The 17120-nt window shown below is 43.1% G+C and overlaps 1 protein-coding gene across 4 annotated transcripts in view; it reads right to left on the bottom strand.

Annotated features, from left to right (window-relative positions):
• The window catches only part of CC2D2A (coiled-coil and C2 domain containing 2A), a 143228-nt gene extending 127345 nt beyond the window's left edge, over positions 1–15883 (bottom strand). Inside the window, exons 1-5 of one of the 4 annotated variants that reach the window (XM_008952132.5) lie at positions 14712–15883; positions 8846–8902; positions 6001–6084; positions 3979–4102; positions 2538–3607 (exon numbers count right to left, since the gene is read on the bottom strand). In XM_008952132.5, coding sequence (XP_008950380.1) covers positions 3519–3607; positions 3979–4102; positions 6001–6084; positions 8846–8884 — 336 coding nt within the window. In that variant the 5' untranslated portion in view covers positions 8885–8902; positions 14712–15883 and the 3' untranslated portion in view covers positions 2538–3518. Of the gene's footprint in view, positions 1–2537; positions 3608–3978; positions 4103–6000; positions 6085–8845; positions 8903–14711 lie in introns of those variants that run through there. The other 3 variants (XR_010111923.1, XM_055111204.3, XM_008952124.5) reach the window with 3 other exon arrangements.
• Positions 15884–17120: the final 1237 nt, after the last annotated feature.

Here is a 17120-nt window from a genome sequence, read left to right as displayed (position 1 = left end):
TCTACCTTCAAACCTGCCCTTTCTGCCATCTTTTCCTTCTCTGAAACTCTATTGGGAAAACTCTGAAACTCTGTTGGGGAAAGTGGAGTTACCCATTTTTGACTCAAGTCAAAAACCATGGAGACAACCTTCCTGCTTTCAAAATTCTTGTTCAATTGAGAAATATACCTGTTTGTCTCTATCTTCCAAATACCCAGATTTCCCACACTCTTTCCACCCCTTCCACTACCCGCCAGTCCCATTCCCCAATAACTCCCACCTGGATTTTTGCTGTTGGCCTCTACCTGGTCTCTGTGCTTCTGCCCTCACTCCTTCCAAAGTCTACTCAGCACAGCAGCCGTCAGCCTTAAATCTGATTATATCAGTCCTGGGCTTGAACCCTCCAATGACGCTCATCTCATTCGGATTAAAAGTCAAAGGGCCCACTAGGCTGGATACAATTCCCCTCATCCCTTCTGATTTTATTTTTTTCCTTTTCCTTGTTGTTCACTCTCCACTGCCCTTGCCCCCTGGCTGTTGCTTAATGTCGCAAGCACATTCCTGCCTTAAGACCACTGCCTGGAACATTCTCCCCTTGGGGATCACTCATTTCCTTTCATAAATGCACCTCATCCTCTCACTCCCACTGCAGTCCTGCCAGCTTATTCTTTATCTTTCTCTTCAGGACTTCTCACACCTGCTGTACTCTATGTTTATCTAGTTTACTTCATTTGTTTTTCTCTTTTTTCCTCTCATCCCTCCCACAACTGGAGTATAAACTCTGTGGCAGTGTTCACGCAATCTATTATTGTCCCTGTTTTACAAATAAGGAAACTAAAGTTTAGGGAGGTTGGAGAACTTGCCCAAGGGAGTAAGATAGGTAGAGACTGGTACCCACTCTTGTCTAAGCCAACGCCCATGGTCTTAACTGCAACAGCTCAATTGTGTTTCAATCACAAGCTTAATAAAGACACAATCAGAGAACTCTCTTAAAGTGGGAACCAAAGCCCAGAAATGCTGAGATGGTCACGAGGCATTCAGAGGCCAGTAAGGAGTCAACCAAAGTGGAGCACACTGGAAAACACTGGAAAATACAACCGGAAGGAGCCCAATTGCATAGATCCTTAGAGCCCGGAATAAATAAGAGAGTGTGGATTTTATGTAATGTAATATAATAGATTTCTGAGTAGAAAAGTGAGATAAAGAAGAGTTTTAAAGAAAAATTAATGTGGTAGTAAAAATGTCCATACATTCTTTGACACTCCTTCTTTCAAAAGAAGGAGCCTGATTTTCCTTCCCTTAAATGTGGGCTGGATTTAGGGACGTGCTTCTAACAAATATGTCGAAAGGACTGATAGGTGATTTCTATGACTGGGTCATAAAGCACATGGCTGCTTCTATCTTGCTCTTGACCCTCTCCGTGTTTTCTACACATACATCTATGTGTTTCCAAGACCTGAATTGGGAATCCTCCTCACCCTACAGTTCCCCATGCAGACTCCTCCATATGTGGAGGCTCCATTCTTCTGTCACCTCCCTTGCTATCCTTGCCTGCCTAGGGCAGTCCAGCCCTCTGTTGTTTCTGCCAGCACTCATCATTCCTTTTTACTTGTCTGTCTCATGCTCTAATGCCACTGGTATAATAATACTTCCTCTGCTCTCTTGACTTTGTCTGCTGGCTTTGACTTCTCATTTCTGACAGATGCCTGGCTCCACAGACTCCTTATCCACCATATGCTCCACCTCTCACTGCTGGGGATGTTTTCTCTTCGTCTTGGTTTATCAGTGCTGCCAATTCATCAGCAGCTTCCAGCTCCACCCAGGGCTTCCCAGACACTGGATGGTCATGGTGTGGCTCCAGTAGGCAGGTCTCAGCCTTCTGTTCATTCCATACCTCTCCATTCCCCAATTCAGAAATAGCGCTTTTTGTGGGGGAAGGGACTAATGCATAGATCATCTCCATGGTGACAGTGGACAGTATCTTCTTCATTTTCGAGTTAGAAAATAATCCACTTTTTATGTCACAGAGCCTTGACTGGTGGCCACCTCTTCTGGCAGTCTTTCCCTTGATTTAAAAATAAATAATTAAATATCCAGTAGTTGTGCTAAGGACTGAATTGTGTCCCCCCTCTGAAAATCTGTATGTTGAAGCCTTCTCCCCCAGTCTGACTACATTTAGAGATAGAACCTGTAGGAGGTAATTAAGGTCAAATGCGATCATAAGGGAGGGGCCCTGATAGGATTAGGATTAGTGTCCTTATAAGAGGAGACAGTAGAGCCTCTCCCTCCCCCAATGCAGGCACAGAGAAGAGGTCATGTGAGCACACAGCAAGATGGTGGCCACCAACTAGCCAGGAAGAAGGGCCTCACTGGAAACCGGCCATGCTGGCACCATGATCTCAGACGTCCAGCCTTCAGAGCCATGAGAAAATAAATGTTGGGTGTTTAAGCCCCCCAGTCTATGGTATTTTGTTATGGCAGCCTGAAATGACAAGTTGCAATCCTTGGTAGTAATAAATAATTTTGAGCATTTAGAAAAAGAAACAGCCATATGAGACAAATTTTGGTTCTGTTTTTATTAATTCATAACAGCTCTCATTGTATCATTGCTTTTAGATTAGAACCACATTTTTCCAATCTAAGAGTCTACTTGCTTCCAAAGGCCTCTAGTTTCCAACAGTTACTTATTTCCCAACTTTGCCATAGGGAAAACAGTCTAACAATTATGTAACAATTAAAAAGTGTAACCACTTCTCCTCTTGTCTAATCCACTTTTCATGAAAAGCAATGCCTGAAGGGTGGTCATTTTCCCTACAATGAGCAGGTAATTCCTAATGTTCATTGGGATTAAGAATGAAGAAGAAAAGGCGTGTGTAGGGGGAGAAGTATATGTGTCCTCAATGGCAAGGTCACCAGGAGCCTCAGAAACCTCCCTCATTTCTTCCAAACATCTGATTCAAGCCTCACTAGGTTAACACATATGTCTTCCCTAACAATTTCATCTTCCTTTGAGTTTCTGCATATTTAATTTCCATTCTAATTAACACTCCCTAACTTATGTATTGTTAGTCCATTTTGCATTGCTATAAAGGAATATCTGAGACTGGGTAATTTATAAAGAAAAGAGGTTTATTTTGGCTCACTGTTCTGCAGACTGTGCAATAAGCATGGTGCCAGCATCTGCCTCTGGTGAGGCCTTAGGAAGCTTTCACTTATGTCAGAAGGGGAAGGGGAAACAGGTGTGTCACATGGTGAGAGAGGGAGCAAGAGAGAGGGGAGGAGGTTCCAGGCTCTTTTTTGTTTGTTTGTTTTCTGAGATGGAGTCTTGCTCTGTTGCCTAGGCTAGAGTGCAGTGCTCCGATCTCAGCTCACTGCAGCCTCCACCTCCCAGGTTCAAGCAATTCTCATGCCTCAGCCTCCCAAGTAGCTGGGATTACAGGCATGCGCCACCACACCTGGCTAATTTTTTTGTATTTTTAGTAGAGATGGGGTTTCTCCATGTTGGTCAGGCTGGTCTTGAACTCCCAACCTCAGGTGATTTACCCGCCTCGGCCTTCCAAAGTGCTGGGATTACAGACATGAGTCACCGTGCCTGGCCTGCCCAGGCTCTTTTTAACAACCAGCTTTCCTGTGAGTGAATAGAGCAAGAACTCACTCATTACTAGAGGACAACAACAACCAATTCATGAGTTGTGCCCTCATGACCCAGACACCTCCCACTAGGCTCCGCCTCTAACATTGAAGGTCACATTTCAGATTTGGAGGGGACAAACATCCAAAGAATATTATGTGGTTATAGAAACACATCCTGAAGCTATGTGTTCTGTCTCCTTGGCAGGGATTAACCTAGAAAGTCACTCAGCAAGTTGGGGTAAAGTGGGTGGAGCAGCAGTGGCAATGCATGAAAAATAACACCCATAAAAAATCCCTATACTGCTCTGTGCTGAGCTCACAGTAGGCAGTTAACAAGCAGCAGCTGAATGGAAGAGGGGCACTTACTCCGTGGGCCTCTCCGGACTGTCATACTCAGGAGGTGGGTCTTGGGCTCCTCCTGCACAGGCTCCTGGGGGTTGCCAAGGTGGGATTTTTCGGACACCATTTCCTTGGGGACAGCAGTTGGTGGCTGGAGGAAGAAGGTCAGAGGTTCAGAGACTCCCAGGACTTTATTTGAGTCTGTTCCTCTCTTGGGAAGATGGGTCACCAGTGAGGGGACAGGCCTTAGTACTATTCACATCTGGATAACCACAGTCTCTGTCACCTGACTCACTGTGGGTACCCACCAGGGAAGAGGTGCCAACCCAGAATTTCTCTAGAAATGCTTTTGTGAAATTATCAAGGCATCCCCAAATAACGTTATTATTTTCACTTTTTCTAGGTAAAATGTGTAGAGCTCTGCAGGAATTTGGAGGAAAGAGAAACAGGAAAATCAGTTTGTTCCCAACTTCAAATAGTTTGCAAACAGCAGCTAAAGTGTCACTGGGTAATTCAGGGGCAAATATTTAGTCCACCCTTTGGGCACCCCCCAAGAATAGCCTCTGGTTCCTTCCCCACACTCTCAGTGAAGGAAAACAAGGAAGCAGAATTTGCAATAACACCTTTGAGGACAGATAGACTAAAGCTTGCCTCCAAACTCAGATTGACTGTGGGACTTTGGGCAAGTTAGTTAACTTCCTTGTACACTGCTTTCTTATCTGCAAAAGAAAAATATAATAAAAAGAGCCCATTTGTTGAGATGCTACAATGTTTGAGTCACTGTAGAAAGCACAGAGATTCTGACGTAAATAGATGGCCCGGGGTGGAACTTATTTAAACAAAAAGTCCCCATGTGATTCTGATTCTGGAGTGCAACTACGTTTCTTGCAATGCTCCCAACCTATAAAGTTCCAAGCCTGGCCCATAAATTGCTCAGCATTTGAGAGCTGTTATATTCCCTTCTCCATCCTTGCCCCTTTCTCCTCTTCAGTCTAAGCTCCATGGCAGCCTTGGCACTAGTCACCCACTTGCTCACTGTGCCTGTGACTGTGGAGCTAAAGGCTTGAACCCTTTTCATCTACTGCCTCCACAGCCCCTGGCCCTGGGCTGCACGGCTGCAGACTGACCCCACAGAAGGGGTTAAAGCTTCGGAGCTGTGTCTGGCTGTGGGTCTCCTCAGTCCCCAGGAGTGGCCAGAGAGCTAGCCCACGTGGCCAGGCAGTACCTCCCCAACCACCTGGACCCTCCCTTGAAAGGCTGAAAGTGACTCCTCTGCCCAGATTGCCCCGAGGAGTGTGCTGAGCAAGGGGGGAGCTAGGAGGGAGGTCTCTTCTGTCTCCCTACGACCTCTTCATCTCTCCTGGCCACCCCTCCCTGCAGCCCCTTCACGTGACTGCTGGCTCAAAATGGCGCTTCTCTCCCCTCCCTCCCCTGCTGGCATCTCGATTGTTCCAAGCAGAGCTCCTATCCACAATAGCTGCTTCCCTGCCTCCCTTCTCAGAGGACAACTTCTTACCAAGGACTTACCTTGAAAAGATTTACCCTGCACGGGATGCTCCCAGCCTAGGAGGGGAACTCCTGCGCAGAGGTGGGGGAGGATCTGCCAGCAGGCTCGGGAGAAAGGAGCTGGCTTCTGCCTCAAAGACAGAATTTGGGCTTGGAGTTGGAAAAAGAGGGAGTTTCCCAAGATTTGTAATCGTGTACTGCCATCTACTGCCCATCATAGTCCATGGCCTTCAATGAAGCACTAAAACAGGTTCCTTCCATCTTTTCTAGAGTCCTCTCTCAGGAGATGGGAGAAAACTTAGAGTAAAAATGCTCTAAGTATGGACCCCCGCCTTATTGTGAGGCTCATCTATAAGTCTCTGAATCAGGTTCCCGCACCCTGGACCACCCATCTGCATCCCCGCCTCACAGCCCCCCAGAGCAGGCCAAAAGTTGGTACCAAAAGAAGGAAGGCTGCCCTTGTGGATTCTGTATGGCCCTGGGGATGCAGGCGGGTTGTTGATCAATGACAATACGCAGACACAGTTTCTTGTCACTTCTTACCTGTTTCTTTCTTGGCTGTCTTCGAACCTTTGAGTTCTTATTCTGTCTTCCCATGTCTGCATCCTCATCATTTTCAATGAACTCCTTTGTGAAAATGCAAAAGGGAGAGAATCTTAAGACAGGAAGAGAGGTATGACTTTTAGGTATTAAAATTAAAACTCCCATCTTGACCCTGGGCTTCTATCCAGTAATGCTGAGTGTGAGTGGGGGGACAGTTAACAATCTGTGCGGCTCTCATCATCCACTCTTCTCAACATAGACATGTTTTCGAAAAGTCGTATCCATATTGGACCATCATACACGAGATGATGTTGGATCTTCCATTGTTCCAGGTCCTCATTCATGCATACAGCATTTGTTGAGCATTTACTATGTTCCATGCTCTTGGGACGCAGAATTGAAAGACACATGCTGTCTGCTCTTAAAAGTTACAATCTAAGAAAGGCGACTAACAAGTGAATCTGCTAGGACAGACATCACAATCATATTAGGGATTTCACCGGTTAAGTTTTTCTGCTTTCCAGCCTTACCAGCAGGAAAAGGATAATAATGATACATGTTACATCATCACAAATGCTTCAAGTTAAAGGAAATTTTGGCAGATTTTTTTTGAAAAGGAAAACAATCCTTTAACAGCGCAAACTTCGTTTCCTCTTTCCACTTTACGCTTTCTAATATTTTAGTCATAAAATGTTAGAGCTGAAAGCTCTAAAGTCTATGAGCTCTAAAGTGTTTTAGTCCTAGAGTTTTATAAACTGGGGCAAAAGTGCCCCTGGGTGAACAAAAAGTTGCAAGACAAACAGAACCTCTCTGGGGTACACAAAACTTACTAGATTTTTTTTCCTAAAATTAGGATTTTTTTGTTTTTATACTGAAACAAATTTGGAACACAAAGTATGAATTTTAAGGATATATAATTTCAAAGAAATATCATGCAGGTTTCTGGGCCAGACCTCAATTACTCCTGACTGCCCTTGGCCACTGGGGTTAGGGAAGACATGAACCGCAATAACAGAGGACGGAAGTGAGGTCGAACGAGAGAATAGCCTTGGTTTGGGCCTTTCCTTTGTGTATGTGACCTGATCTCTGACTTGTCCTCTGAGCTGCATCCTCACTCTGGACTCCTTCTTTGGGCCTGACTAATAGGGAGTGTTCTTAGTTCAGGGGATTCGCCAATTTAGATTACAAGAAGATAATTATATTGAGGTGTGCAAGCATGGCTTTTAATTCAATTCTAAGTTTTTACTGACTTACAATGGACTTGTGAGAAACCTACGTAATGTTTTGCTTTTCCGTGATGTTTTCATCCTCTATTCTAACTATCCAGTAGGACTTCAAATAAGATAGAACGTAAGTTCCATGAGGGAACAAGGTTTGTTTACTGCTGTATTCCCAGGGACTACAGGCACAAAATATATTTGGTTATATGAATGAATAAGCAAATATAAATTTATGTGGGTTTGTTGGTACTTGATCTTGCTTAAAGTTTTTTTTTGTTTGTTTGTTTGTTTTTTTGAGATGGAGTCTTATTCTGTCGCCCAGGCTGGAGTGCAGTGGCATGATCTCGGCTCACCGCAACCTCCGCCTCCCAGGTCAAAGTGATTCTCCTGCCTCAGCCTCCCAAGTAGCTGGGATTACAGGCATGCCTCACCACGCCTGACTAATTTTGTATTTTTAGTAGAGATGGGGTTTCTCCATGTTGGTCAGGCTGGTCTCGAACTCCCAACCTCAGGTGATCCACCTGCCTCGGCCTCCCAAAGTGCTTGGATTACAGGCGTGAGCCACCGTGCCCAGCCATCTTGCTTAAAGTTAATCTGCATGGTTTTATAATGAGTTTCCTCAGGCTTTTTGGAGGACTGCATTGGACAGCACATACCATCTCCATTTCTGTCTTTGTTGTCTCAAGCCAGTGAGCCCTTGAAGCGAGAGAGAAGTAAGGATTGAGAGGAATACTCTCTCTTTTGTTGGATGGTCTGCAGTCTCCAAATTAGACAGCCTCCCTTCTCTGGTGTGGGCAGTGCTTTAATGAGTTTTTACATACAATGAGTCAGAAATTGCAGGACTCCACAGACAGAGGCTTGTATTAGCAGGTGTCTACAATTGTTACCTTCATTCTGAATGTCTTTAGGAATCAGCGTGCTTCAGGCAGAGCTAGGCTCAATAATAGGTAGTAACTTTGAGCTGCTGTGTGTCAGAGTTCATAGAACCATGACAAAACAGCTTCGGAGCATTCAGGTAGAGGTAAGACCTTGGAATGTCAGCAGGACTGCATTTCCTTCAACATCCACCTCCCCTTCTCCACCACGTATCTGATATAGCACCCTCAGGGTGCATTTAGTAGGTGTGTGTTAAATTAAACTAAATGTGGCTTGAGGATACCTCTGTACTTTGAGTTCTTACATAACAAACTGCAATCTTAGTAAACTAAATGAAAGCCTAATTTAGAAGTATGCTTCTGTAGCAGGTAGCTGAGTCTCAGCCAATCACAGCAGCTGAGTGTCAATCAATCACAGGTGGCCTACTGATCAGACTGTGTTTAAATAAGGCAACACTGAGCTGTAACTAATCAAGCTGTTTCTGTACTCCACTTCCATCTTCAGTCCATAGATGCTGTCTGCCCACAGAGCAGAGCAGAGCTCTCTGAATCTCTTCACGTTCTGAGGGCTGCCCAATTCACAAATCGTTCTTTGTACAATTAGACTCTGTTGAATCTAATTCATGTAAAGCTTTTCTTTTAACATGTGCAATAGATGCTGGTTGGCCTAACTTCCTCATTCACAAACACGTGTAACATAAGCATGCACACACAAACACATCCCTAGGGGACATCAAAGTGGCCACTTACCTCTGTAATTATTTTTACTTTTTCTTCCCTGGGATTCATTTTGGCTGGGATGGGTCCCTGACAAAGAACAATGAAGAAATCAGGCATTTTGAAATCAATGAAATATTGCTTCTCTTACTATGGATATGTAAGAGGCTGGCCATGATGGTAAGTGAAGTGTTTGAGCTGGGTAGACTTTCCACTCACCAGGAACCCTGGCAAACCCCAGGATTGGTGGAGATAAGTGCCAGAGGAAAGGAAGGATGCCAGGTCTCCCTGTCCCTGGGAGCCTGCCTTTACTGTGCCCATAGAGTTAGATGGTACTGGTTGGAATCCAGCTCCAGAAGGACCATTTTACAGCTCGTCTCCGCTACTGCCCCTCTGCACTCTCTGCCCTTGACCTTGGCCCTTATTTCACTAAGTAAAAAAACAAGACCAGAGAGGGCTTCTACATCCCCTTCCCCTCCCACCACATTGAGCCACTGCCACCTCCTCTGCTTCCACTTGCTACTATGAACCCCCATATTCCCATGGGGCCCCTCCTTCAACAGTGCACTAGGCCCCATCGTTCCTCCTCCTCCAGGCCCTTGATCCTGATAATTCTTCACTTTCATCTGGATTTTCTTCCTGCTCTATTGGCTCATTCCTACCAGTGGAAAAAATGCTGTAATTTTTTCCTTCCTTTAAAAAAAGGCCCCCGCCCCCTACACTTTTTCTTTTGAGACGAAGTCTCACTCTGTTGCCTAGGCTGGAGTACAGTGGCACGATCTCGGCTCACTGCAACCTCCGCCTTCCAGGTTCAAGGGATTCTTCTGCATCAGCCTCCTAAGTAGCTGGGATTACAGGCGCATGCCACCACGCCCGGCTAATTTTTGTGTTTTTAGTAGAGACAGGGTTTCACCATGTTGGTCAAGTGGGTCTCGAACTCCTGACCTTGTGATCCGCCTGCCTGGGCCTCACAAAGTGCTGGGATTACAGGCGTGAGCCACCGTGCCCGGCCAAAAAAAGCCCTCTCTTTACTTCTCTTTCTAGCTGTTGCTCAATTTTTCAACAATTATAGAAAAATCCCTCAAAACATTCCCTCTCTTTCCAGTTTGTTTTTTTATTTTTGGGGTCTAGCATGCTCTGCAACTGCTCTTGCCAATGATTCATCTCCAGTGACCCCTGCCTGAATTGCCATGTCCAGTGATCAATTCTCGGCCTTCATCTTACTTGACTTGGTCAGAGGCATTTAAAACATTTTCTAAGTTTTTAATTTTTGTGGGTACATAGTAGGTGTATATATTTATGGGGTACATGAGATATTTTGGTACAGGCATGCAAAGCTTAATAATCACATCACAGAAAATTGGGTGTCTATCCCCTCAATCATTTATCCTTTGTGTTAGAAACAATCCATTTATACTCTTTTAGTTATTTTTAAATGTACAATTAAATTATTATTAACTATAGTCCTTTCATTGTGTTATCAAATACTAGGTCTTATTCATTCTTTCTATTTTTTTTTTTTTGTATCAATTAAACAACCTCCCCCGACCCCTGACTACATTTCCCAGCCTCTGGTAACCATCCTTCTCTTCTCTATCTCCATGAGTTCAGTTATTTTGATTTTTAGATCCCACACATAAGTGAGAACATGCCATGTTTGTCATTTGCATGTTCTCACTTACTTGTGGGTGAAATAAGCCAGGCATGGAAGGGTCAGAAACATTTAGTGATGAAAGTGACCCATCCCTTCTTTTGAGATACTTTCTTCAGTTGGCTCCTGGAACAAGTTCTTTCTTGGTTTTCCTTTTACCCACTGACTGTTCCTTCTCAAACTCCTTTGCTGGTTTCTCCCTATCTCTCAGACCACCAAAGATAGGAATGCTGTGGGGCTTAGCTCTGCCTGTTTTCATTCCTCTGGCCATCTCATCATGTCTCTTGGTTTTAAATACCATCTGCATGCTGATACTTCCCAAATTTACATCCTGGGTCCAGACATTTCCCCAGAACTCCAGACTCAAGTATCTGCTTGATGGACACCTTCACTTGGCTTTACATACCTCAAATAAAGTTCTTTGCTTTTACTCCTGAGCCTGCCTTGTACTGCAGTTTTCCTGTTGTAGTAAACAGAAATCCATTTTGCTCAGGCCAGAAACCTTGCAGTTGTTCTTAACTCCTTTCTCAGTCTCACATGAACCCATCAGAAATCCTGCCAGTTTTGGCTTCAAATTATTTTCAGGATCTAATCACTTCTAAACATTTCCACTGTTATCCCCATGGTCAAACACCATCTTCTCTCTTGAAATCTACTGCAAGAAACTCCTAATTTCTCAGCTTGCCACATTGCTGGGCTACCATATTCTCTGCATTGAAGCCAGTGCAAATTGATGAAAATTTGAGTGACATAATCACATTGCTTCACTCAAAATCCTCCAGTGATTTCCCTTTGTCAACAGAGTAAAACCCAGTTTTTTCCAAGGCCTACAAGCCCTGTGTGATTTGCACTTGAATCCTGTTGCCTCAGGACCTTTGCAGCTGCGGTTCCTGCTACCTAGTTCTCCTTTTTCCCAAGATATCTGCATGGCTCTTGCTGTTTCACTTTCTTCAGGTCTCTGCTGAAATTTTATTATCAGAGAGCTCTTCTCTGACCATTCGTAATACAATGATCTCCTCCCAACACCCTCCTGGAATTCCCTAACTACCTTACAGTGATTTTTTCACAGTACTTATTACCACTCAACATACATACTTACTTGTTAATGTCAGCCCATATCCATTAGAATATAGCTGCAAGAGGGCAGAAACATTATTTTGTTTATTGTTTACCCCCAGAGACTAGGATTATGGGACATCATGGACATTCAATATATACTTGTCGAATGAATGATTAAGTCACTGACTTACTGGCTGTGGTTCCATAGCCACATTCTGGGACTATTTAAAGCTCCACTGTTTCTTCTAGGCTGCTGTGAGGATTAAATGAGAAAACACATGGAGAAACAACAGGCATATGGCTGACAAATCATAAGCCCTTTCTAATATCCTTGGAACCCAAATCTTAACTGGGACTTGGTCAGGTCATTTAAGCAGCTCATCTGAGATCAAGGTTTCACTGACCCTACAGGGGAATTAGCATGTTAAAGGGAAATAAAGCATCTGAAATTCTATTGTCTTCTCTACAAACCTCATCACAGGGTACAAAAAATAGAGGAAGGAAAATGTAAAAGCAGCTAAGAAAATAGGCAAGAAGATAACCTAGAGTGAATGAGGGGGCAGATAATAAAGATGAAATGCAAAAGTACATGAGAGCTCTCTAATGAACAACTCTGGTCATTGCAAACTGAAAATAAAAAACCTGTGAAACATTTTAGTAAGTAAAAAAAGTTCTTTATAAGTTAATAAATGCTTTATGTGGAAGAAAAAAATAGAAGTAGAAAATGAAAAATGTAATGGGATTTTCTTTTTTCCTCATTCTTTCCTGATCATTTCCTTTAAATGAGTTTCTAAGGAAATCAAATGACACCAAAATTTATTTTTTATATGAACACTGTTGCTAAGAAAAGATAAATCAATACTGCCTGGTTTTAATATGCAGTTTGCCATCATCTTATGCACTGGTACTTGTTAATATATTCCTACTGGGAACATCAAAATAGCTATGATTTACTGCACACTTATTTTGTGCTAACTCTAGACATGTTCTCTTTAGTCCTCACAATAACATGTCTGGCTTAGTAGTATGTGCCCCAATTTGCGTATGAGTAAACTGAGGCTCTGACAATTTACATGATTTTTCCAAAGTTATAATTATTAAATGTCACATTCAGAACTTGATCCCAAGACTCTGTGATTCCCAAGTCCTCCCTCACTCCACTCTACCCCTCCATCTCACCATTTATTCTTGCTTTTGCAATGGCATCAATAATTATTCTGTGCTTTCCAGAATAGTGGGCTATTCTGGAAATATTTACAGTTGAAAGCTGTGAAGCATTGCACTGGTGAGAAAAGGCTTAGGCTACATTAAGCCAATGATTTATTTTACTCAGTGCAGAAAACCAGATATATTTTTTCAAGGAAAGTACTGACACCTTCATCTGAATAAATGGACTATTCCTAAGAGTCATCAGTGGGTCAGAGCCATAGCTGGAGGTTGAGATACAATGCATCTCAACTCCATATTGATTGCTTAAAAAATCATACAATATATATGCCCTACTCCAGGATGGCAAAAACATGGGTTTATAGGAAGAGTGGTCCACATATTTCTTTGCCAAGGAATATGTGGACCTGAGTTCCAACTTCAGCTTTATTTATTAGCTGTGTGATCTTGGAACAATGCCCTCCCTTCTCTGAGACACATTTTTTTTTTTTTGTCTGCAACATTGCAATCATACTTCCTACCTTGAAGGATGATTAATTTATAAGGGCTAAATGATGAAATGTGTGTAGTAAAATGCCTAGCACAGACTGGGCTCTCAATATTGGTAGGTTTTGTTACTAAGAAAAAGTGATTGTGGGGAGGGAAAGTGGAAAAAAGGAATGAGGAGGGAAAAGAGCTTGGGGGATAGAAGAGGAGTCATGAGAAAGACCTTAGGTGATGTTCAAGCCCACCCACCTTCAGCTCCAATCTTCAACCCCCAGCTACCATAACTCATGTTTCCTGTCTCCCTCCCTTCAGCCAGGCCCAGGGCAGTTGCCTTGCTGTTTCCATTTATGGTGCTTCTGAAACCTCCTGCACTTCTACCCATGAGTATTTTCTTCCTCACACCCTGAGAACATTTTTCTGTTCCATCCTGGAGCTTGGACACCTGGGGAGGTGCCACATACATTGTTTTGGAATACATTATCTTATTCTACAAGTTATTCCAGCTGCAGTTTCCCTTAGCATAAGGTTAGTGACCAATAGCTTTATAGAATCATTTAATCAGCTCGATATAATATACACTGGCCTTGAAGAGTACACATGAGTACCATATTTGAGCTGTGTTACGTGATATATGACCAGTGCATTTACATGATGTGCTAAGTACTGGAAGCCCCTCCCTGGATGTCATCCCACTGTGCTCTCAGTGTTTTTATAAATCTCTTATGGCACTTAGCTCATTGTACTCTCATCATGTGTTTATAGGTCTGTTTTCCCAGCAAATTCTGAGCTTCTGACCTAGTCTAATTTATGTTTGCACACTCTAAACTTAAGTTCATTGCCTGGTGCATTGTTGATGCTCCATAAATGTTTGAATGAATGACTCTATAAGTGAGCTCTAGGAGATATATATATATACATATATATATATAGAGAGAGAGAGAGAGATTTCATGCTGGTGCTGAATTTATTTGCAGAAAAGGTTATATGAAAATGCAATAGCAAACATATTTCTTATTTGACTTTATTAGCTTTTCATAGCACCTCTTTGCAATGAAGGGAAACAAACAATCAGCTTAAGTTGTAGCCAGTACATTTTCTTGAAGTCTTTGGAAAGCACAGCAACTCTTAGCACTGTGGTTAGTAGCCCTTTCTCTGTCTCATACCAAGAAAAGTGTATTTTGCAGTAACTAGTGCTTCTCCCCTTAAGCCAGTTTGAACTAAAAGGCCCATAAATGCAACACGCAGCTAATGTTTCACAGAGCTTTGGTCAGACAGCATTTTCACTCAGGACTTGTGATGAACTGGACTTACATTTCCTGCAAACCAGATACCAGATAGCAGCTCAAATCAAAGCTGCCAAGTAATGGTCTATGTTCCCATTTCAGAAGTAAAAACATAAATAACGATGAGAGCCCCTAAATTTACAATTCATTAAATCCAGTCTCACGGTATCCTGGAGAGGCTGAACTTCAAGCCGGGTAACTGAAAACAGGAAATCACTGTTGCAGCCCAAAGTCCGGTTAGGGACTGATTTACCTTAAGAAACTTTACAAAAGGCACTTTGCAGATTCTGCATTCTAGGACGGAAGTGGAGAGAGACGGTGCTGTTGAATCTTTTAAAAGGGTCCGGAGGGAAAGGCTGAGTGTTGGAGATGCCCCTGGGCTCCTCCCTGGGAAGCTGCAGCCATGTCTTGGAGCAAAAACACCAGCTTAGCAACCCGTTCCTAAGGAAGGTCACTCGGTGGCTTTTTTTTTTTTCCTTTAAAGTGACAGGCTACTTCCAGTAGTGGAGTACAAGCATGCTGGGTAAGCAGAGACGCACAGCCTGCAGGAGAAGGACGGAGAGAAATCAACATGAGCAGCACTGGAAATTAGGTCAAGCCTTAAAAGCTGCCCCTCCCTCATGTCATCCGATCGTCTTGCATTTCCAATGAAGAACAGGCTCAGAGGTGGGGGGATTTAGAATCTTAAAAGGTCGTCATTACATGGTGAAGCTGTCTAACGTGGCAGCAGCAAAAGCTCTGTGGAGGTGCTGCAGAGTACCAACAAATGTTGCACTTGAGTGTTTTCCAGTTAAAAGTGGAAGGTTGAATGCACAAGTTTAATGTTTGCCTATTCTCTGAATCCCACTGCAATTCCTGAAAACGGATATAAATGTTATGGCTCAAAAAAGTTGGAAAAAAAAAAAAAGAGGGAGAGGTAGGAGGCAAAGTAGCTGGAAGAGTAATAGAATGAATGGAGCCAAGCAAACACACTCCAATAGACTAGTGTGTATGTGCACATGTGTTTGTGTGTATTTGTGTCTGTGTGTATGGTGTGTGTATGTTTGTGTGTATGTGTATTGACTGTATCTTCTTATTTTCTGTATTCTTGATGCTCTGGCATTTGGAGCCTTGATCCTGGAGAAACTGATTCTCCTATGTTAGCTAATTTCTACAGATAGCAAATGATTCCCCTGAAATATGCAAAGTCTCCTTTGATATACAAGCCAACCAATCCAGAGCCCACACAACCAACCATCTCCATTATCAAACTCTCACACACTAAGCCAATATTCCTCCTGTCCTAAGTCACCCCAGGTCCAGATATCAGACCACTGTAGCCCAGAGAATACAACGATTATTCAAGCTATCCACTCCTAAATTTATGCAGCACCCTACCCTGCTTCGCCTATTCCTTCCTGGGAAAACCCTAGTAAAGGCTCTGTGCTGTACTCTGCTGTCTCCGTTCTGCCTTCTGACCAACACTGGTTCTTCCCTATGTGGTCCTGTGTGGCATGCCATGTTCTATGATTTGAATGTGTCTTCCCAAAAGCATGTATTGGAAACTTAATCCCTAACACAATGGTGTTGGGAGGTGGCACCTAATGAGAGGCAATTAGGCTGTAGGGCTCTGCCCTCATAAATGCATTAATGCCATTATTGCAGGAGTGGATTCCTTATAAAAGAATGAATTTGGCCTCGTTTTCTCTCTTTCTCTTTCTTGCTCTCATGTTCTCTTGCCTTGCACCATAGGATGGTGCAGCAAGAAGACCCTTGCAGGATGCCAGCCCCTTGATCTTGGACTTCCCAGCCACCAGAACTGTGAAAAATAAATTTCTGTTCATTATAAATTGCCCAGTCTGTGTATTCTGTTACAACAGAAAACGAACTAAGACACCATGCTTCTTGTTTCTAGGGATCTGTTAAGTATAAACTTCTTCTTTTGTGCCAATCATGTTTGTGTCTGTGTGTCTTACCATACCTAATTAAAACAAATCCAGAGTACATTTTTTGACACAGCCTGCATGCATGTGTATGTGTCAGTGTATTTGTGTTTGTGTCTCTGTATGTGTATGTATGTGTCTGTGTGTCTGTGTATGATGGGGTGTGCACGTAGGCATGAATATGAGGAAATGAGCTGATTTACTGTGCCAGGATTTGGGGCAGCAGTGTTATAGCTGAATTGTGTTCTCTCTCATCCCCAAAGATGCTGAAGTCCTAACCTCAGTATCTCAGAATGGAACCTTATTTGGAGATAGGGTATTTACAGAGGTAATCACATTAAAATGAAGTCATTAGAGTGAGATCTAATCCAAGATGATTGCGTCCTTACAAAAGGGGAAATTTGGATTCAGAGACAGACAAAATAGAAGAAAGGCAACGTGAAGACATGGGGAGAGCACCATCTCCAAGCCAGGGAACACTCAAGGCTATCAGCAGCCAGAAGAGAGGCCTGGAACAGACTGTCTCTTGAAGCTTCACAAAGAATCAACCCTGCCACACCTTGATTTCAAATTTCTAGTCTCCTGAATTGTGAGAAAATTTCTGCTGTTTAAGCCACTCAGTGTGTGGTACTTTGTTACAACAGCACCAGGAAACTAATACAACCATAGACTAAGGAAGGTGGGGAGAGATATGGGGCTAAAAATGCAGGAAGATTTGAAAGTCTGTATATTAAGGGATT

This window comes from Pan paniscus, chromosome 3 (genome assembly GCF_029289425.2).
Source record: "Pan paniscus chromosome 3, NHGRI_mPanPan1-v2.0_pri, whole genome shotgun sequence".
Classification (NCBI taxonomy): domain Eukaryota; kingdom Metazoa; phylum Chordata; class Mammalia; order Primates; family Hominidae; genus Pan; species Pan paniscus.
Note: the sequence above shows the minus strand (reverse complement) of the source record. Positions and strands in the feature narration are given on the sequence as shown.